Source organism: Gymnoscopelus braueri (assembly GCF_963280865.1).
Source record: "Gymnoscopelus braueri genome assembly, chromosome: 23".
Lineage (NCBI taxonomy): Eukaryota > Metazoa > Chordata > Actinopteri > Myctophiformes > Myctophidae > Gymnoscopelus > Gymnoscopelus braueri.
In genome coordinates this window covers 18,705,201-18,728,822 of record NC_137625.1, presented here as the reverse complement: position 1 = coordinate 18,728,822, position 23,622 = coordinate 18,705,201, and the positions used below count along the sequence as shown (strand labels likewise).

The 23,622-nt window shown below is 41.1% G+C and overlaps 2 protein-coding genes across 2 annotated transcripts; one reads left to right on the top strand and one right to left on the bottom strand.

Annotated features, from left to right (window-relative positions):
• Nucleotides 1–4,181: 4,181 nt before the first annotated feature.
• ch25h (cholesterol 25-hydroxylase) lies at nt 4,182–6,351 on the top strand (the record flags this gene model as incomplete). The annotated part of the gene is made up of 4 exons (XM_080421399.1): nt 4,182–4,384; nt 5,319–5,414; nt 5,467–5,590; nt 6,016–6,351. 4 exons carry the CDS (start codon nt 4,182–4,184, stop codon nt 6,349–6,351), a joined length of 759 nt encoding a protein of 252 aa, XP_080277525.1.
• A 1,158-nt stretch (nt 6,352–7,509) lies between these two features.
• Nucleotides 7,510–23,614, bottom strand: tcp11l2 (t-complex 11, testis-specific-like 2). The gene is made up of 11 exons (XM_080421373.1): nt 23,477–23,614; nt 19,839–19,860; nt 18,112–18,307; nt 16,078–16,210; nt 15,677–15,797; nt 15,214–15,434; nt 14,562–14,698; nt 13,859–14,043; nt 12,496–12,677; nt 12,087–12,259; nt 7,510–11,213 (listed from the first exon to the last, which is right to left on the bottom strand). Exons 3-11 carry the CDS (start codon nt 18,293–18,295, stop codon nt 10,951–10,953), a joined length of 1,599 nt encoding a protein of 532 aa, XP_080277499.1. The 5' UTR covers nt 18,296–18,307; nt 19,839–19,860; nt 23,477–23,614; the 3' UTR covers nt 7,510–10,950.
• Between the last annotated feature and the right edge of the window lie 8 nt (nt 23,615–23,622).

Below are 23,622 nucleotides of genomic sequence, written 5' to 3'. Positions count from 1 at the left end.
TTACATTTGCAAATGCACTCGATTGATATTTTACAAAATCATACCTTACACTATTAGATATAAAGAAGACAGATATGGAATACATGTATATATTTTTTTCTGGATTTGTCAAGAATGACAAGAGACAAACATTATACAGCTCAATTGACATGATGACCGAAGCCCAGCGGAGGATCTTAAGGGTGATTTATACTTAGTTGCGTGCAGAAATCTACAGATCTACAAGCTCACAACGCATCGCAGCACAATGCGTTGCGAACTTGTAGATCTGCTATTTGTGCAACACTGGCGCACAAATAAATTAAAATCAGGCATCAGTAGGTCATGTACCTGGGGGTGGAGCTAAACATGGCGTGAGACTGGAGGACCTGCCTCAAGGAAGGCCATCTCTGTGGCCTTGTTCCTGTGATCACAGATGACAAACATAACTGCCTCTCTGCACATGCTGCGGATCTCAGCACCTGTAAAGAGAGTACATATAAGAACATAGAACATAACTACCTGGCATTTGAAAAGAATACGCACAGACAGAAAAAAAATATTTTAAAGACGTTTAAAGTCAAATAAAAGGCCTTGTGTGTATGCATGACATATTTGAACTTGGAGTGTGTGTATGTGTGCATTATAGTGAAAACTTGTTCTGGAACTCATTTCCAGAACAATTCATGTCTGCAATTTATACACTGGTGCTGCACCCTTGTGGCCAAATGTCAACCGTGAATGAATACATCAATTCCTGTACAGCAGTGGTTCTCAATTCTTGTCAAGAACCCCGGCCATGGACTGCCATCTGAAATAAATTTGTGCCAGGGACCCCCATAAGAGAAGTATCGTGTTAAAAAATGTTTAAAAGGATTCCAGAATTTTCAAACGTTATCAACCCAGCAAGCACAGTCAGGACCCGGACCAATCAGTGACGTCTCGATTGGGGCTAGATCAAGTCAAACCAAGACAAGTCAGATCTGGCCCAGAATATCACCTGATTTCAACCAAAATTAATCCTGACCACAAAAACGTCACTTCCAGGACGTCATCTAAACACATTTCTCATCACCCAAAATTGCTGTCCAAATGTCCATATGATGTCCCGGTGATGACGTCCTGTAAATGACGTAAAGATCATCCCCATATGGGCTGTGATCTGGCCTAGTCCTGAACGTCACCGGGGTGAAGACCGGGCGTCATCATAACGTCATCATGACGTCATTGTGCTTGCTGGGAAGGATTAGTCAGAAATCGGCTATTTTTGAATAGCTGAAGCATAAAATAGAGTTCAAGTGGTAAAATTGATTCAGCTATAATACTCCCTCATGGACCCCTGGGGGTCCCGGGGACCCCATTTTGAGAACCACTGCTGTGCAGTCCCATTCTCAGCCTTAACTGTGTTGTGCTGTTGGGGCAGAGACGAGCCAGCAGCTCAAAGCGGATGTGTCTCAACCGGTCTCAACACACTCACAGAACAAGAATGAATTATGAACATTTCCTTGCAATAACTATTATGCTGAAATTGTAATGATTCCACAACAATTTTGCTAAAATATATTAAATATATCAAATTTAACGGAATCACATTTACTGGCTATGTCATTCAGTAAGCCAAAGTAAAGTAGTCTTAGGGCGATGATGGGGATGGGATGCACAACCATTATGTTCTTTTTCCAACAATGTAAGGACTTTTAAGACCTTTTTAATAACGCTAAAATAAAAAATAAGACCATTACTGTGTCAAACGTAAACTATGCATGTGTGCATACGGGCCACTAATAGGTGGAAAGGAAGTTTAAGAAAGTTTTAGCTTCCTTCCTCATGAAACGTTGTGTCTCGACTGTCTGACTCCATCTTCTCTTGCTTGAAATCTCCATTAGCATCTTTACCTATTTTATTAGCTTCAATGAGGTCTTCATCTAGCCTGGTAAACCCCCCTCCCTCCGGAAATCTCATTTGCATTAGGCTGTGAAACAAAATGTGTGTCGCAAGCTTCTTCCATTTGACAGAGTCAGGTTAGTCTTCATTTGGAAGTGCAGCAATGCCGGTGGACACATTTACTAACACACTCTTCATAGTCCGGATGGAAAGGACTGATCCAGCTTGGTCTCCATCATTTGAAAAAGGCCTTCTGTGCCTGGGCTGGTCATGTGTGGTCAACTTTGTGACTGAACTTTCTGACTCCATCCTCGCTTGCTTGAAGTCTTCATAAGCATCTTAACCAATTTTATAAGCTGAGTCAGCTTGGTCTTGGACATTTGGAAAAAGTGACTGGACATCAGCTTTATCCTCCATGATTCTTGGTAATTGTAGATCTGGATGTCCCCAAACTGCCTCATGAGTGAGGAAGTGATTCTGAAACTATGAAGTACCCAGGAAGCCTTCCACTTGATGCTCAACATACAGCAGAGGACATAGATGTGATGTTATATGCATTGGGATCAGCAAGAAAGCCAGAAATGTGGCATTAAGAACCGTACAAGCTTCAATACACGACTGAAGACTAACAAGACCTGCAATTTTTTTTAAATGTCTTAATTTTCTAATTAATTAATTAATGTATTAACTTAAGTTTATTATAATAAGTAATAACTCATTAAAAACACCCGTCCCTGCTTCTGGTGACCGATATTGTCCTTCTAAGGATCTTGATCTTTGGCTCTGTACTTGGTCTGCTCCATTTTCCCTCTACACCAAATATCTTGCCGAAAATTGGCACGTTGTGAGCTTGAAGATCGGCTATTTTTCGGCAAATGCCGAAAATATCCCATAGGGGTCCCAGACCCCCTGTTGAAGACCTCTGGTCTAGAAGGTACTACTGTTGGACATGAACCAGGGTCATTTGTGTGTGAACCCTATTGCACATTAATGAATTATTATGATTCAGATGTACTACCGTATATGTTTACTGAGTCACAGCTGTGTGACAAAAGTTCAAATGTTCTAATAGTTCAACAATGATTGCATCCTTGCATTCTGTCTGTCTGTGTGTTTCTATGTGCAGGGCGTTGCTGAAAATGAGCACTTGTGCTCAGCTACTACCCTGGGTAAATTAAAAAAAAAAAAAAAAAAAATCTTTATTTTGGTGTGATATCTGAATCTAGTCACAGCTTCTTATATTGTGTAACAGCCTTCTAAAAAAAGCAGTGTATCACCGTGAGTGTACATAAAAAAGGACAAGTATTAAACGCAGTCCAGAAAGCCAAGTGAATCAAATACTTTTTTTTTTTTTACAAATCTCTTTATTATTTTTTTCCAGACAATAAACAAGGGCATCATGATAATGAAATGAAAACAAAGAGGTCTGATTTTTTTTGACAAAACAAAACAAAAACAAAACAAAACAACAATTAAACAATACACAGCACAACAAAACAAACAGTAAAATGGATACGGTAATCAATGTAATTTTTAAACGTAAGACATAGAAAAATAATAATAAAGTAAACAGACAGTATAAACAACAGACAAAACACTCATTCATACCAGGGAACAGGAGGGGGAAAAATGGGGGGGGGGGGGGGGGAGGTTGTTTCTCTGCACAGAACATTAATTTATGAGTTATTTTTCATAGTAGGGAAGTCAATGAGGTCCAGAAATATATATATATACATATTAAGAAGTCATTGAGGGAGAATCAATGTAGTCTCGACTTCAAGAGAGACACTAATTTGTGAGTTCTTCCACCATAGTAAGGGTGTCAATGTGGTCCAGAAAAGGTTGCCAAATTTTGTGAAACATCTCCAAAGAGCCGCTTAGGGAGAACCTGATCCTCTCAAGTTTGAGACAGTATAGAATTTCATGAATCCATCTGTGTGTAGGAGGAGAGGGGTGTATCCATTTAAGGAGAATAAGCCTCCTAGCGAGTAGGGTCGTGAAAGCAATAACTCGGCGTGCTGATTTGCGCACAATAGGCGTTACTGTGGTTCCAAGAAGGGCTGTGAGGGGATCCGGATCAATTGGTTCACCCAACACCACCCCAAGGGTGGTGTTGACACCTCTGACCAAAATGTTGACAATTTAGGGCAGGACCAAAACGTGTGCATGTAATCTGCTGGCGATTGTTTACACCTATTACAAGCATCGGACCTCTCAGGGTATATTCTGGCCAGCTTTGCATTGGTATAGTGGACTGAATCAAATACTTTTGACCACGTTTCTCCAGACAGTTACGGGACTTTTTTCAGGGCCATACCATGTTTCTCCAGCCATTGTGGGACTTTGTCTCGGGACACAGCAGCATCCTGGCGTCTCCCTTCTTCCCCGTGTTGTTCTCGCTGAGCGTCTACCTCCTCTTCTGCCTGCCGTTCATCATTCTGGACCTGCTCTCCTCCAGGGTGGCCCTCATCCGGAGCTACAAGATCCAGCCCAAGAACACTGTCACCTGGGACACCATGAGGTAAAAAACAAAACAAAAAAAATACATTTGTTCTTCTTTTTCTATTTATAATGTAGACATTTAGCATCATGCTCTTATCCAGAGAGACTTGCAATAAGCAAGGTAATCACATACATCAAATGCAGAGAGACAGTATGATGCCTCTACAGGGTCACAGGTAAACCAAGAACCTAGCATCTGTCTGAACAATACAGTATTGAAATAACAATCTATACACTGGTCCGAGGATCCCTAGGGGTCCTTGAGAGGTCTTCCAGGGGATTCCCCAGGAAAATTAGTTTAACCACTTTAACCCCTACTTATACTTATATACTATTTGAAAATAGGATTATCTAAAACTTTTTATTTTGTTTCATCTTGAAAAAAAAGAAAGAAGTGAAACATTTGGAATATTTTGCAAATTCAGTTAGACACTTTTACATTGCATTTATTTATTTATAGTACTAAGTAAGTAAGTAAGTAAAAGTATCACTACTGCAATGCATAAATACTCTGTTACTAGCTAAAAAAATTAGCTAAAAGTCTGGAATTTAAAATGTACTTAAGTAAAAGTACAAAAGTATTGGCATCTAAATTTACTTAAAGTACCAAAAGTAAAAGCCTGTCACAATTATTACACAACCATCTAATCGATTTTTTTTAAGATAATCGCCATAATTTCCATGTTGAAAAATGTTCATAGATTTTCAAACATTTTCAGAAATAGTCCAGTATTCATGTTTTTTTTTGTATGAAGTTATTAAATGATGTACGTTATTATGAAGCCTAAAAGCCAAACAGAAATTGTATTTGTATTCATAATGTTCCAATGTTCAACCACAGAAACACAACTAAGTTGTTAATCGCAATTATTTGACCGACAATTGATCGTCAAGTAAAATGTCATAATGGTCACAGCCCTACTTACATGGTCTTACCTTGTGTCACCCTGTAGGAGCTGCCTGGCTCTGTCCCTGTACAACCACGTGGTGTTCATCTTCCCAGTGACCGTTCTCCACTGGTACTGCAGACCCATGCTGGCCCAACGTGGGTCAATCAATCAATCAATCAATCAATCAATCAATCAATCAAAGTGGGTCCAGTGCTCCCAGTCTGCTCGGCCTACTGGGAGGCATGCTGGCCTGCCTGCTGCTCTTTGACCTCCAGTACTTCATCTGGCATATGCTGCACCACAAGGTGCCATGGCTCTACCACACCTTCCACAAGGTTGGTGCACAGGATTCAATCATGTCTATGTATAATGACACACACTTATTACTAATTAACTATGGAATATTTTTCTCAGTGATTATTCTATCGATTGCTTTTTCGATTAAACGAACAATCAAGAAGCATTTTTAAATGCTTAGTTTTTAAAATTAGTATATATATATCAATGAAAGGATGAATCACTTAAGCATTGTTTTATACTGATAGATTGATTATTAATCTATTATTTAATTAAATGCTGGATTTTAAAAAAATGTATTAAATTGATTACTTAACTTTTGCACCCTTACATGAAAAAGCTAAAGTTTGTAGTCTTTTAGTCTCTAGTTTTCATTGTGATACAAATATAATCAGAGGGTGTCCGTACGGTACCACAGTTTTTCTCCGTCATTAAATACCTGTCTCATTCTTCTCCCTGGCAGATGCACCACAAGCACACGGCCACCTCGGCCCTTACAACAGAGTATACTGGGGCCTGGGAGACCCTGTCCCTGGGCCTCTTCTCAGCCGTCAACCCCTTCCTCCTGGGCCTCCACCCGCTGACGGAGTTGGCCTTCTCCGCGCTGAACATCGCGCTGTCAGTGGAGGACCACTGTGGCTACGACCTGCCCTGGGCCACGCATCGCCTGGTGCCCTGGGGCCTCTACGGCGGAGCGCGGCACCACCAGCTGCACCACCTGAAGTTCAGGTCCAACTACGCCCCTTACTTCACACACTGGGACCGCCTGGCCGGGACCCTGCACAGGCATGACGACTGAAACATAATAAATAAACATCTTTCTGAACTGGACCAGCCCGTTGAAGAGAGAGTTACGTCACTAGCATAGACTCCCATTGTAAGAATGGAATGCGGAAATGCTCTGTCTATCAATGAGGAAGTTCCAATGTTTGGAACTACAGCCCATAGCAGCCTGCTTTGGGTGCGTTCAGACATTTAGCACCAGAGCGCACTCGCCTATTTGTTTGTATGGGCCAGTGCGCTCAGTGCTGTATTTCCGAACGCACCCTTTGCGGCGAAATCAAAGCGTGACAGAACTCTCTCTCTTCTATAGCACTGAACTGGACAAAGGTTTGGTTTCTGAACTGAATGGTTTTATTTATATTTTGGAATGTGTAAAACACTAACAGCGTTAGCCTGCTTGTACGGTGAACAGACCTTGAAAATGCTTTATGAATTAACAATAAATTTATATTTAAATGCAAGAAAAGCTCTTGGTAGGGTTACCTGTGTCTCACTACTGTTTTTTTTATTATAAGTGAGTTATAATCAGAATGATTCCCGTTTATTAATAATTTTAACACTTTTACAGCTAGGAGAGACCAGGTGTAAATGTGTACTCTTTTTTTAAAGATTTGTTTTTGTCTAGTTAAAAAAAAGGAGAGAAAACTATTTATTTGGCAGGTAGAATGTTTCACCAAGCAAAGCGGTTCACAAAGTGCGGTCCTCAAGGGCCCCTCAAGAGTCCTTGAGGCGGTTCCAGGGGGTCCCCAGCTAATTTATTGATAGTTAGGAATGGATTATGATTCAGATGTACTTTTTACTAACTAACTACTTAACTATTAACCGTACTGCATAATGTCTTTTGCTTCACCAGCAGGGTGAGGGTCACTGTGAGCGTTGGTGCCCCCCCAGAGCTTATTGGTGCCCTGGGCTGCGGCCCCTAAAGCCCATGCATTAAGCCGGGCCTGCAATTTGGGAACTAATATATTTAGTTCCCATATGGAAATACCTCTATAATGTATCAGTTCCCATATGGGAAATGAATAACCCAAAGTAATTTTCTATGCAACAAATATTCTATTTTCACTCTGAGGTGACGTGAGTACTGCTTTTCTTTCTCGCCTTTTAAAATGCAAATCATTCATCAACAAATATATAGAGATTTTGTACACCTGAGAAAGAGAAACACGCTTCATATAATGTAATTATTTATTAACTGTGACATGAAAATGCAGACAACTATTACTCATTTCTTCAAGTAAATTTTAAGCAAATAATAGTTACCGGTAATGCTTTTCATTTTTAGGTCCATTATGAGACATTTTGGACACAACATTTATATCGGTTTAGCACCTTTCTTTCCTCTTTAGGTATGGAACAGTGAAGAATGTAGAAGAATAAACGGCTGTATATAGTAATGTAGGGTCAACTCAAATACCTCAAATGGTAACAGAAAATGAAACTAACATTAATGGTATAACTGAATCAATACAGCTAGCCACTGATAAGTACATAAGTATACAACATAAAAATAAAATAAAAACACACACCCACAACTAAAACCATGGAAAAGCAAACACAAAGCTAACCATGCACACAATACTTAGTTGATTTTTTGTTTCGTTTTTAAACTCCGCCAGGCAGAGATCTTGCATTCGCCCTTGTGTGTCTGTGTTGCATGTCCGCAACTAATCTCACAAACTACTTGGTTTATCAGCATCATATCTGTATTGCAAGCTGCCAGCAGGCCAAGGACCTTAATTCCTGAACATTTTTCAAATCGGTCAACGACAACGCTCTCTTTTTTGTGAATTATTAAATCGGAGAGAAATCGACCCTCCTAACTATGGGATACCACGAGGCTTATGGGATCTATAAAACGAACTAGCCAACGCTACTGTCCCTCTGGCTTATGGGATGTACCGCTATTAGTCCATCGCACGCATGCAAAAGTGCCGGCACAAGTCCACGTTACATCAACATCAAAATATACATCAACTTAACAACATAAATCAACACCCCCAAATCATGAGTCTTAGTGGGTGCGTACATTCATCTCCGTTCAAGCGATCTTAAGTCAGTCTTCAGCCCCTGACATTGCCATACTTTAGAGTGCTGACGTTCAGCAACACTTGCACAAAAACTAATTTAGCCTAATACAGTGGCGTCTTGAAAATCACAGAAATCATGTACAGTTTCCGCACGAGCATGTTGGATTTGTAAATAACAGGTTTTGTGTGGTTTGATCAAATTGATTTAACGTTAAATATGTCATGTGTGTGTGTATGGGTTGAAACTCCATCTCCATCTCACACCGATTGTCAAACACGCTCACACATATCTGAGATATAACATGTACATGCCGCGCTACTGTTACATGGCTCTAGGTTATAATTTCATTTCATTATTGTTATTGGGGCATGCCATATTCAAAATACATTTAAAATTGAGCCGGCTTTCTATGTTCATTTCCATTTTTCCTGTCAAATCAGTTGATTTAACCTAATAAACTGAATCAAATCAACTTTAAATATGTAGCCTACAGTTCTCTGGTCATCAAAATGGTCAAATGGAGACCCATGAGCACAAGACATGATATTGCATGACAGACTCCCAACATCTCCATGGACATGGGCAGGGTTCAATTTGGGGGGGGGGATTAAAAAAAAAAAAGGGTAAAAATGTGTTAAATGTTTAATTGAAAGAAATAGCGAAAATAGCATTTTTAGAAGCAGATCTACAAGCTCACAACGTGCTGCAATGTGACATGTTGTGAGCTCGTAGATGTGCCATTTTCGGCATTTGTCATATAAAGAAATATAAAGGGCTTAAGTGGTAAAGAAAATATCCCCCCGTTTTTCTCTTTTACAACTCGAACCCTGGACATGGGTGGCACTTTATTGCACAGGCTAATAGCAAATATACTCCCTTTAATAATATGTAACAGTGATACGTTATTGCGACCAGCATAAAGCATTTTAGATGTTTCTACACAACACTGGTTAAAATGTAATGTCTATATAAATAAAGTTTTTGTATCTGCCTCATAAATCTTAAGAAATATGTATAAAGGTTCTCTTTAACAGTAGAATTATGTAAAGGACCATACCATTATCAAACCTTACAGGTAGTAGGACACATACTAGATATCGTTGCAACTACTGTACCTCTCAAGCGATTTGAAAGCCTAAATAGACCTAACTGAGTTAGTGTTCGCACACTAAACATCATCATGCGGCTAGACAAAAAAAAAAACATATACCAGATTGAAAGGTTTTGAAAAGTGGAAACCTTATATAAAGGTGTGCATGAATTGGGCTGTTTTTTTGCATATACTGTAACTGGTGAAACGATGCAACAAGTCACGATGCACAGTACTGTGATGATGACCTGTCTTACTACCGGCATGGTCCTTTAAAGTCCCCCTCCACTCCATGATTTGACTACAGATTGTTATATGGGCAGAACTTGACACCAAAGCATCCTTTTCACATTCGTGAGCTTGTAGATCTGCTATCTTCGCCAATTATGACATGGCCAGTGTTAAATCCTTTGTTTCTTGTGATCCTCATAAGCAAAGTTCAAGGAAAACACAAATTCACAATGCAGGTCAATGAAGATTCTCTAAAAAGGACAATCCAACGCTGGTAAGTAAGCAATGGGTCAAAGTGACTTATTGTATCAGCAGAGAAACGAGGGCGTCTATCCCCTTTACAATGTGATAGTGAGATGGGGTTCAGCTATAACCACTTGAACCCCAGCATCCACATTCTGCGGGGGAAATAAGCCAAAAATAGCCGATCTACAAGCTCACCAACGCATATGAAGTAGATCGGCTATTTTTGGCAAAGAGATTTGGTGTAGATGGGGAAAAAAGCGGGTCCAAGTACAGAGCCAGCTCAGGTCCAGTTATACCAAGTCTAGAGGGTTTAAATGGTTGAAAAGCTGTATTTAACGGCCAATCTCATTAAAGGATATATACAAGGTTATACGGTACTTTTGGCACTTTTCAACTGCATGCTACCAGCTCAGCTCAAGTTTTTTTATTCCCAAATACTGGTTAACAGACATTTAAACTAGCTGTTGTAAATGCTAAATTAATCAATACTGAACAATTGCATGGCAAATTTATCACCAAGAATGTTTTAGTTGAACTGTACAAGTTATTATTCTTTTCTGGATGTCGCCATCCTGACCAGCTACACTTCCCCATCTACAGTGGAGCACAAAGTACGCCGTACCAAAAGTGAGTCGAGTCGAGCCAGTATGCAGTGGAATGGCGCCGTTTGTCATATGACCCATACTTTTTGCGTCATTTTAGAGACTTTCAAAACTTTGCCCTTGACGCATGGAACCAGTCGTATAAGAAGTATAAACCAATCATATTGTATCTAGGTGTTACAAAGCAGCTACCACGGAGGGGCCAGGATACATCAAATCTTACTCTTAAATGCTATATGCTTTGTCTGGTGTGCTGCCTATGTTGAAGTTTACCCACTGCTCTTGATAAAAGGAGCTGTGAAAACTACCACGTTACACCTAGAGCATGAAGGGAAGCAGTTTGACTGCCAAGCTATTTAAGAGCCTTCCTATTTTCAGCCTTGTCTAAAAGAACATACAGACAGGATGTTGGGTTTTAATTGGAGACGACGTGACTCTGCGTGGGGTCCTGAGCAGCGGTTGGCGTCGGTGACATGTCACCGAACATTACTTTCCTGAGAATGCCAGAGTAGAACGGTCCATAGACGCGCTTGTTGTAGTTGACCAGGCCGATGAACTTCGCCGCTAGAGATGCCAGCTCGGGCTGGATGGCGGTCAGACCGGCAGGCACCTGTTGAAGTTTATCCTTGGGGTTGGGTGCAGCGATAAGACCCATGAAGTACTGCTGTACGCGCTCCTCTGGAGAGGGAAATGGAAAAACAAACCTGTTCATCTTGAGACAATGTTTTTTTTTAGACATTGGTGTGGTCCAATGACATTTTGCATCGGGTTTTGGATAAATTAAGCAAATAAGCTCTGTAGCAAACATAGTCTTAGGAGGTTCACATATTGTATTCAGTTAAAAACATGCCTTATTTTCAGCTGTTCAAACTGTTACTTGCACAATGTACATAGACAAGTGAAACAGACAAGTTAATTTGATGTATGTATGCCTTCTGCTTCTTGTACATTTCCCACTGCTGCTAAAGATATCATACCTACATTTAAAGGTTTATCGGATTCGTACCTGATGTTTTACCTGTAAATTAACTTTATTTCCATCGTATCTTCATATCGTATGAATATTTGTATTTCTTTTTTGTTGTTTATATTGATTCTGCATAAATCAAAAAAAGATATTGGAAATCCGGCGAGGGAACCCCATGACTCACTTATTTCTGGGTATCAGGATTACAAACTATAACACTCTATATGACAGATAAACACATTAACTGACATCTGACATCTTTATTCACGTCGATGTTCCCATTCTCTAGATGAGGTTTAATGCACCTGAGATTGAGACATAACTGCACTGCACATAACTTTAACCACTTCAGCCTTATATAATACAGCAGGCAATACTTTGCTGTACAACAAATAGTGAAAAAAGCTGATCTACAAGCTCACAACAGGTCTATTTTCACTATAGAAAAATAAAAAAAATAAGCCTTATAAGATTAGGAATAAGGGATAAGGTGCCACGCAAGATAGGGCACAGAGTGCTTTGTTTACATTTCAGTTGATTTCATGCAGCGCAAACTAAGCCCCCAAAGCAGGTGAGAGTCTTACCAACGAGGGTACGGATGGGGTTGTCCTTCTGGGTGAGGCTGCAGATCTGACCACTTAGGGAGGCCTGCAGGGCCGGGGTCAGTGAGGGATACTGCCTCTCTGTCAGAGACTTATTTAGCTCACAGCAGATCTGGGTACTGGCGCCCTCTAGTGCCTCCTCCAGGTTAAAGTCCCTATACAGACAGTGGAGAGGAGATGAGAGGTCTGGATTGAAATTCTTCACTGAATTACCGGTGTCCAGGTTGTTGTATGTGAGCTCTCGTGTTTAATTTGTATGTAGTTACAGAAAGTGAACCCGTATTCATGTGTGCGTGCGCGTGTGTGTGTGTGTGGTGGGGGGGGAGTAACTTAACCGTTTCATGTGTACAACTAGTTTGTGTAATAAAGTGTATATAAATGGTAGACTAACGGTCTGTGCATCCCGTCCAGGAGCACGCTGGTCATCCTCTTGAGGCGGTCGGCCAAAGAGGACAGACCTTGGATTGGCCCCCCGATGGCACTGTAGACGATAAGCAACACCTGGTTCACGGCCTGAAGCTGCTGAAGCTGCCACTGAACCTCCCGCAGGCGTGTCTCATCTGTCATCAGCGTCTGGAGACGTTCAAACAAGAGAGACGATACGATTAACCACTTCAATCCAAGCGTCCCTATTCTGGTGCGAACATTCGGCGAAATAGCCAAACTACAAGCTCACAACACGTTGTGAGGTTGTAGATCTATATGCTCGAAATCAGGTGAATATTCTGACTCTGATTCTGTGAATTCAGAATCTGTAAATAGTGGTAAACGGTATTGAGCATAGGCACTAAACAAACTCCTCTGCCCAGAAGTACCCCAGCCCCCTTCAAGCAAAACAGCTCAACTCCCATGGGACGTCGGAGCACAAATATCCCCGCAGACAACAGAGATACTTTTTTCGCACAAATAAAACTATGTATGTATTATTATTGCGAACGCGGAAGCGCCGCGCCTCCGACCAAGTGGAGCTTACTATGTAACCGTGCTCGGGTTGTGTGTGTGTGTCTGCGTCTCTGTGTGCATTTACTGCCTAGTAGAGGGCGCCAGAGTGCAGGAATTTAGACACAGCCTGCCACACACACACACACACACACACACACACACACACACACACACACACACACACACACACACACACACACACACACACACACACACACACACACACACACACACACACACACACACACACACACACACACACACACACACACACACACACACACACACACACACACACACACACACACACACACACACACAGTGAAATAACACAGATTACAAGTCCGTAAATACACAATATTTTCGAGCTGCGTTCGCTTCCAGCGTTCGCGCATCTTACTTGTATAAATAAAAAGGTCATAGATGTACTTACCCGGTTCTACATTCACATGTGTACAGTTCCCAAACGTTTGAGTTCGAGACCCAAAAGCTACATTTGTCTCCCCAAACTAGTGAAAATAGACAACCTGCGAGCTCACAACACGTCGGGCTGCAACGTGTTGTGAGCTTGTAGATCTGCTAGTTTCACAACTTAAAAGTATTTTTTGAAAATCTTTTGAAATAATAATAAATAAATAAATGTAGGAAACAAAAAATAAAGTGGTATTTACTTGCGAGTCGCGAGCCCCAAAAAAAAAAATCAGTCCGCGACCCACTGGACTGATTTGCATGTGCATTACAGTAATGTAATTAATTATGTTTTTTGTTTGTCATACACAAAACCTAGAGTGTAAAGATTTACCCATACAGACCTCGGGCAGTGGGTTGCTGTAGTCCCAGGTCAAGACATGGAGGAAGGCAGTGCCAATGACCAGGGAGGGACCAGGCAGGGCCTTCTGACCTTTCCCCTGGCCATTGGTCTGGTTGGTGGGGTTCATGGTCTCCACCAGTTCCTCCACTGAGGATCTGATCCAGGAGGTTGTGTGATCCAAGGCACCTGAGAGAATGTATCGCCAACACAACCAGTCAATGGTACTTTGTCGTAGCCGTATGTGGCCCAATTGCATGTAAGAAATTCCCAAGCCAGTTTTCAAGCCAGATGTTTTGGGGAGCACTCATTTTGGTTCACTCAGCGTCCTGCTCTTTTTCCCTCTACGCCAAAAATAGCCGATCTACAAGCTCGTAGATCTGCAATTTTTGGCAATTGTTCCCCCCAGTATACAGTAGGTGATGCTAGGGTTCAAGTGTTTAATGTAAAAAAAATATTTAAAAAAGTTCCTATCACACAAAGATGTGGCTGTAGTAACTCTGAGGACCCCCTATTGAAGACCCATAGGCTAGAACACAGTAAAACATCCTTTGTGTGAATTTATCCATTTGTAACTCCAAAGTTACAAGAGTTACTCCAAGAGTTACAAATGGATAACCAAATGGACCTGGATTTTATTTTACCGTGTAAAACGAATGTATGACATTGACAATGTATGACAATGTATGACATTCGTGTGGACTCACCGGGTATCTTGTCTACGATGCTCTGGAACTGGGCTCTCTCATATTCCACAGCCTGCTTCTGTAGCTCAGGTCTCATGATCTCCACAGAGAGGTTGACCATGTCCAACTTCATCAAGTCCAGCACACGGAAGATCTCCCTAGGATGAAGAAAGGCTGTTTTAACCACCAATACATTTGACTTAGTTTAAAGGGGTCCCCCAGGGCTCTATTCTAGTATTTCTCTCTACACCAAACCTCTTTGCCGAAAATAGCTGATCTATGACCTCATAACGTGCTGCATTGCGACACGTTGTGAACTTGTAGATAGGGTTCGCTATGCTAGGGATGCATGTGGATAATTGACTTGTTGCATCGTTTCACCAGTTACAGTATATGCAAAAAAACAGCCCAATTCATGCACACCTTTATATAAGGTTTCCACTTTTCAAAACCTTTCAATCTGGTATATGTTTTTGATTGTTTTGCAATTGTAAGACTATTATCTTAGAACACGCAACGTGAGAAAGTCCAAGACTTGGCTTCACAAAATAAGTTACTATCGATAACAAATCCTTCCTGGGAGGAAGCCAAACTGGTTTCATCGCCCTTTAACCTGTCAACCTATAGGTAGAAATGCAGAGTATTTTGTGCATCAAGGGCCCTGGTGTCTTACTTGAACTTTGTCACAGTGTCTGTGATCTCCCGGAGGTTCTTGATTTCCTCATCTCTGGCGGGTGCACACATTTTGCCCATGGTAGTGACAATGTATGCAGCAAGACCTTGAATGTCCATGGCGTCATTGTCAGCCTGCTGGCGAATCAGATCCATATCCAGGGCCTCCATGATCTGGGTGCGCATCCGATTGGCTCCCGGATTAAGGAATGACAGTAGGGTCTATGAAATCAGGAAAAAAGATGACAAGAGCTGTGATCAGGAGAGCATTGGCAAACTGCAGCAAAAGCTGATGTTTCCGTTTCTCGAGGCACTGATTAATAAAGTTATATCAATGCAGGCAGGTGCGGATATCGAGAAACAATTGACTCGAATGCACACTTACATACACACACACACTTACATACATATTATGTGACCCTTGAATTTGCTTGAAATTATCACAATGAGTTTGATTCGCTGACCTCTTTGATGTCTTCCAGTTGTTTGATGGCATACTCATACCGCGGTGGGTCATCGTTCAACTCAGACTCCAGGATGTCCCAGAAGGCCTTGTGGACTGCGTCTCGAACTAGTTTCTCTAAACTGAAATGGAAGTTCGTGATAAGTTCATCCATTTTATGACATAAAATAGGGTTTGATATATTTATTGTGCACCAGTGTCGCAACTTGAAAACAGGCAAATCTACAAGCTTACAACACATATTATTCTTTGGTATGCAACACTGGTGCACACCTACTGTGAGTGAAATCCATGCTTTAGGTTCAGTGACGAATCTTAAAATAATAATCAGGGGGTTCTGAACATGGAGGAAGTAAAGGAGTTATGGTGTTTTTGTGTGTGTCTGTGTTCTGCATACTGTACCTGTTCTGAGGTAGTTCGTTTGTCTCGAGGCGAAAGCTGCGGTTGACGATGATCTCATGGGCCAAGCTGAGATTAGACAGGTCCTTGGCTGAAGCCATGACTTCATCCAGGGTTATACGTTTGGGTGGGCTGGCTGTGGGTAAACAAGGATTCAGGAAGTGATGATCAATTATGGAATGCTATGGTGTTGGAATATTGCATTGTTATATTTGTTTTACTATATTAGGCTTCAATAACAAAAACTCTGTTTCAAAAACATCCTAATTTGAAATGCAATGCAAGTGATTCAACAAAGTAACTTATTTTCAGAGCAACATTTATGCTTAACATCTGCTTTTCTAAGTAGAAGCATTAGTTAGGAAACCATATAATGCACAAAACACTGACGCTGTTTCTTACAAAGCATCCTGAGGAAGAGTGGCAAGCTTAAAACCCATTGAAACCCACCCACTTAGTGCTTCTCTTTTTAGCATGACTGTAGCAAATTTATGTTTTGTGAATCTGTTTTCCAACCTTCTATTTCATGCCAACCCACCAATTGAGAACATCTTTTCCCCCACTGTTGTTTTATATGGACCTCTAAGTAGAAGCAGACCATTGTCGGTTGATTAGCTCCATAAACATATTACCTTCACTATTACAGTAAAGCTCTGAGATCCTTCTATAAGAATTGAACATTTTGATGCTTTTCCAAACCTTTTCATGCCTTAGAATTGGTTTAATCATTTTTATATTTGTCCAGCCCAAACCAAACCAAACCAGACATCAAGTCAACACGAAGGCTGTATACTTTAATTTCAAAGTCCCTGCAGCAGTGATCACAAATAACACTCATTAGTGCAAGGCTTGGTTGAATGCTTCTGATTAGTCAATCAGTAATCACTGCATTCTGCGGTCCGTTTCTTGATAGCAGACTGCTGCTATGAATCACTGAGCGTTGCCAGAGCCTTCTATTAGAGAGTTGCGCCAATGAGGGGTCAGAAACAGCGTCGGTCACGTGGTTCATGTAGCTGGAAATAGTGACAAGGAGCCGTCGACTTCAATGCATTCCATGAACTTCCGGTTTAGGGATTTGTCACTATTCGCCAATGTATGTGTATGTAGAAGACCTGGCCCGAAGAAGTGTACGGAGTTGGCGTAACTCTCTAATAGATGGCACTGAGCGTTGCTATGGACGTAGTTCTGATAAATAGACTGAACACCTGGATCATATCAATCAACGGTGCTTGGTGTTCTGCCGTATCCAACATGGCAGCCAAGCAACAAACAAACAATGTCATGTAATAGCTGAACAGTACACTAAAGAATGTTTCTGAAAACATTTGAGGCTAGAAGTAGTAGCAATATTGATTCATATTTGACTTCCTAATCATCTAACAGACAACTTTCTATATGTATGGGAGGGGGCCACTGGAGGAAAACAGGGGAGGGTCAAGCTTTTAAAAAAGTGTGTCCAAAGGAAGGTCATACAAATTGACCACATTTAAAATATACTGTATGTATATCTATTCAGTATCTATACACAATAAAGAGTGAACAAACATTTCTCTTTCTAAATAAGTTAAATAACATCTTTCTATCCATCAACGCTGTTGATGGACTTCAAAATAAACCTGCACTGACTAATAATAATGTATAAACTTCAAGTTTGACTGGTATCTATGTACAGGAAGTCCAGTTTCAAGTGAAGCTGTCTTGATGCTGACGGAAAATGAGAACAGAAGAAAGACTGGATTAAAAAGCAAGATTTTTGCTTAACTTCATATAAAACATAAAAACCATGCACTGTGGAAGTGGCTTCTCTTTCCACATCTGCAGCAGTATTGGTGAGTTGTTCATCTCATGCTGGCTACAATAGAGCAGCGAGGGGTAGGCGTAGTGAAACTTCTGCGGTTTGTTTGTTTGTTTGTTTGTTTGTTTGTTTGTTTGTGTGTGTGTATGTGTGTTGCTCACAGTAAGTGATGGAGCAGCGCCACTGAAAATACATTTGTACACACAGTACACAGTAAATCTAAAGTGAGCGTGTATACTCACAAGAGGGTGTGCTCGCTGTGCTGTGTTTGCTGGAGCAGCCATCGCTGCTGGTGAAGCTCTCACGGGAGCTGTCCTGGTCGCTGGTGGACGTCCGGCTGTCCAAGTGTTCCGATACAGAGTCCACGTCACTGCCTTGGTCCTCGCCGCTGGAGGTGGACGTGGGCCGCTCGTCGTTTCGAGGCATGTTTGGCTAGAGCTGCGGAACGACAAGCTGGGTGTTACGCCTTCCACTTACCAAACAACTCACAGTAGGGAAGCGGGCATGAAGAAAGTTTGAAAGGAACTTCTCCTGAGTGGCCCGAAACATAACACATGAACGTTATACATTAGGGTTATACTCACATGGGAGTTTGATTACAATTTGGAACTTTCCTACCATCATCATAAATAAAAAACATGTCTGTTTTACTCCAATGTCAGCATCTGTTTAAGCATAATACCTATCTGAGGCCAAAGCTCTTCTTCAGACTGAGGTATACCGATACCTCAGTCTGAAGAAGATCTTTGGCCTTTGGTTCGAAACAGTACTCTCTCGTTGGATGCCTAAATAAAAATCCCTTAAAGGAGAATTTTGGACTAAAGTTTTCTTACCTTTTCTATGACGTTATGATATCTTAGGATGAATGGTACAGTAGAACATTTTCATAACTCCACCCCTGAGCCGCCACAGCTTAAAAGGTGCGCGGATAGGCCTTAGATCACATATTTTAATAGCTTTTTTTTTTTTTGGTGAGATCTGACGTTCATAGTGACAGAACACTATGCAATCTCGTCCACTCGCTGGACGAGATTGAAATCTCGAGATTTCAATCTCGTCTAGCGAGACTTCTGTTTTTTTTTTTTTTTGGGAACAGTGTTCTGTCACTACGAACGTCAGATCTCACAAAAAAAAAAAAAAAAAAAAGCTTTAGTCCAAAATTCTCCTTTAAGGGAGGTACAAGTTCAATGAACTTATGGAGTTTCTACCCTGAATCTGGGAGGTCGTTGTTCAATCCCCCGGCCGGGTCATACCAGAGACTATAAATAAATGGTACCCAATGCGTTCCTGCTTGGCAATCAGCATCGATTGTTGGATTGGGATGAAGTCCCTGCAACATACTAGCATCATGTCCAGGGGGTGTACTTGTACATCAAGCTGCCTTACGCTACAGAAACAGGGGATAGGCTCCTGACCTAAGGGCCACATGGCTTGGCTACCTATTTAAGGAACTACAGAGAGCTACAGGGAGCATTGTTTGTTGTGGTTCCAGCACCTGCTTTCAAAAGGTGTTTGGAGGTGCACTTATTTTGATCTGGTTTGATCGTATACCTTCCCCAAAACACATATATATATTTTAACCGTTCCAAAGAACAAATTCAGATGAGAAGATAAAATGGTGAATGCCAATATGTAAAGTATGTTAGCTTCATGATTCATGTTGGTGCTTAGGCTATAGACAAGGCAAGAATTGACTTCACTTTGTCTTTTATAAAGTAGTTGACTGTAAAGTAGCATTGCCCAAAGCTCATAAGCGAAGTATCTCTCCTGGCCAAGCAGGGGCTGCCTCTTGGAGGAGCAGTAGAAATGTGGTGAGACCAGGGTTCAAATCCTGGGTAGGTTATAAAAGTTACGGATTGCAGCTTTAACAAATAGAGGCGTCAACCTGGCGCTATTCAGTAAAACATCTGGACAAAAGTGAAAATTGAAACATGCATCATTCAAAGAGTAGACATAAGATTAGCCTCACCTGTATGTCAGTTTGCCTGTGTCTGTCCAAAAGAGAGAGAGAGAGAGAGAGACTTAGTCGGTAATCAATTTCGTTGCTAGGTGACACAACCACCCTTCACCCGCTCAATAAAAGAAAAGCTTATGATTTGTAAACAAGGGTTCACGAATAAAAGTGAGCCTTAGATCAAAAACAGTGATGCCATTTGTTAAACCTTGTTCACACACATCAATGTGTTTAATGTAGCATGTGTGCTATTGTTGTCCAAGCAGGTGTCCGTGGCAACGGAGAGACCGTTGTACAATGTTACCCAATACCCCCAAAGTGTCAATATCACACACACACACACACACACACACACACGTAAAGTACTTGAGTTTAGATGACTGACTGTTATTTCAATGGGGATAAACAACATTGTGCGAAATGAATCATTTCAATAAAAAAAAGGGGAAACAAGCGGCTGTTTTATACGAGCAACAGGCAGGACACTGTGTTCTGGTCTGACTGGCATCAAATGGGTCTCCAGGGTAACAGGGACAACAGTTGCTTTATTAACCATCAACCGTCTCTAGAGATCCAGTTACATCACTGGTTCTCAACCTGCGGGCTGTGGGCCCACTGATGGGCCCCCAAAAAATTGGCAAAACACAGCTGCCGTGTCAGTGTGGTCAGGTGGGGGGTGGGCCGCGAATGCTTTCAACATTTTCAAGTGGGCCCTTGATCCAGAAAAGGTTGAGAGCCACCGAGTTACATTACATCACACAGGAGGACACTGGTTTAGCTTTGGACTTCAAAGTAATTGATCAACTGAATTGAGAATAGTGTACATCAATCTACACAGTTGAATCCTCAGTGTTAATGTAACTCTGAGCGTGTGCAAATGAAACCAAATGGACCCGGTCCATTTGGTTTCATTTGTGCACTCTCAGAGTTACACATCAATACATTATCCCCAAGTTAGAGTGTTTTTGTCTATAGAAGAGCACTTCTAAAACAGTGTATTGATTGAACAGCATGCATGTAGGCTACTATAGATTTGTGCCACTGTAAATGCTACGGACATCCACACGTAAAACACCAGCTTACACCCAAAGCACTGGCTAAGCAAACAAAAATCCCTCATTTCTTTCCAATGCCAGAAAGAAGACGTGAGCCTTTCTCTTATCTGGCCTGCACAGCACTGGGAGAGTTGGGTGTTCACAGCCTCCTGTCGTCACTTATCTGCAGCCAAAAATTGACTCCCCCCCCGACTCCCGTCTTAGTTTAAAGATAGCTGCTCCGTGCCCTCTGCTGTCACCCACAACTATTAATGACACCATGCACTACGACAGGCCCATGCAGAGAGAGGGAGGGGGGGGGCACTTTTCAGAGATTATCTCAAGTGATGTACAGTACTAGCCAAGATTAAGGATTATGGCCGACTCTGTTAAGTGCTCTGTATTGTGTGTGTGTGTGTGGGGGGGATGTGTTAAGGTAGCCTGGTTGCTGTTGTACCGCATGCAATTAATAAATAGATATTCTTCTTGACAATAATACCCTCTTTGCATTGTTTATTAGCAATACTGACAGTGGTGTCACTGTCAACACAGACAGTACAATGCTACTTCCATTAGTGTAGCTACAGTAGAGCCTTTTCAGTGAGCCAACATGCACAAAAAAGCAGCACCCTGACCTGAATGGAACAGAACCTTAACTAGAATAATATGTGTTTAACAGTGGTGGAAAGTAACATGTACTGAAGTACTGTACTTAAGTACAATTGAGGTATTTTTTACTTTACTAGAGTATTTCCAATTTTCAATACTTTTACTTCTACTCCACTACATCTCAGAGGAAAATATTGTACTTTTACTCCACTACAATTATTTGATAACTTTAGTTACTAGTTACTTTGCAGATTTTGATTATTATGACAAAACATACAGTAACCACTTCAGCCGTACAGACATTTTGGCCATTTGAAAATTGACGATCTGCTATTTTCAAAAGATTTTCATAAAATGTATGCATTTTAAAACTTGTGAAATGGGACATTCTGCACGAGTACTTTCTACTTTAAGTACATTTTGATACCAATACTTACTTTTACCCAAGTACATTTTGAATTCCAGACTTTTACTTGTAACAGAGTATTTCTACATTGCAGCATTGATACTTTTACTTAAGTAACAAATGTGAGTACTTTTTCCACCACTGGTAAAAAAAAAAAAAGAGCCTTTTCAGACATGCACAAAATAGCATCACCCTAACCTGAATGGAACAGAATAATATGTGTATAACCTACTATTTTGTGTCAAAATGACTGCTGTGAAAAAGGTCAAGGAAATACAATTTGTTCTAGAAATAAATCCCCTCTGGGCACAGCCAGCCAGTCAAGCAGCTGCAGTAGTGCAGTCCCCATAAAGTAAACAAAGGCAGCTGAGTCTGCCTCACAGTCTACATGGCAACTCCTCTCATTGGTCGAAATCGCTGTCACTCATCCCTAGAAGGACACTCTTTGGTTACATTGCAGTGTTGCCATGTGTGCTTATTATAAGCGATTTTGGCCTTCTTTTTCTGTAAAGTTGCCTGTAAATATTGGTGGTTGTGTTTTTTTGGGGGGCTTGTTTCTTAAGTGAAGTTGCTTATTTGGGGTCGTTTCTAAACTAATATTATTATTATTCAAACCAGTGGTTCTCACATATTTTCATGTCATGGACGATGGACCCCCAAATTATTATGTATTTGTCCCCCAACCCGGCCAACCCCATCTGAAAATGTTTTGTGCCAGGGAGCCCCTTACCAGATGTGTGTTGTTGGAATGTTTAAAAAATACTCCAAATATTCCACATTTAATTTCAAGATTTTTTTGAAAATAGCTGATCTACAAGCTCAGAACGTGTCACATCGCGAAGCGTTGTGTGCTTGTAGATCGGCTATTTTCAAATAGCAGATGTACTAGTGTATACATGTTTAAAGTGCTCAAGTGGCCACGGCTATATAGTCCCCTTGTTTTTCGGCTTGTTTTCTTGGACCTGGTTGCTTGTTTTTCCCAGAAAATCTGGCACACTGGTGTGCACATGGATGGATACAAAATAACACATCCACACACACGTGATCAGAGAGAACCAAAACAAGAGAGAGAGAGAGAGAGAGAGAGAGAGAGAGATATCACTCCAACACGATGCACATTATTATGTCACATATTATAGGCTAATGTATGCAATTATAAACATGTATAACATGCACATTATTATGTTAAATATTATAGGCTAATGTATGCAATTATAAACATGTATAACATGCACATTATTGATTATTGCAGTGTGTAGTTATCTGTGCAGGTTATTTATCAGAGCTTTGACTTAAGGAATTAAGCATTTAGGGGGGAGAGAGAGAGAGAGAGACAGACAGACAGACAGACAGACAGACAGACAGAGAGAGACAGACAGAGAGAGACAGACACAGACACAGACAGAGAGAGACAGAGAGAGACAGACAGAGAGAGACAGACAGACAGATAACAGACAGACAGACAGACAGACAGGCAGAGGGGGAGAGCAGAGAGAGACAGACAGACAGAGAGAGAGCGACAGAGAGCAGAGAGAGAGATACGTGAGAGACAAACAGACAGAGTAAAAAAGATAAATAAAATCAAACATTATTGTTCTTAATACCTCATTCAGTCTCCTCGGGAGACTCTGTCGTCGCCAACAACTCGATGTTTGAAGTGAAGAGTCTTGTATGTCGGTGGTTTTGTCTTAATGTCTTCAGTGTTGTTGTTGTTCCTGTTTTTAAAGGTCCTTGTTTCTCCAGCTGGCAC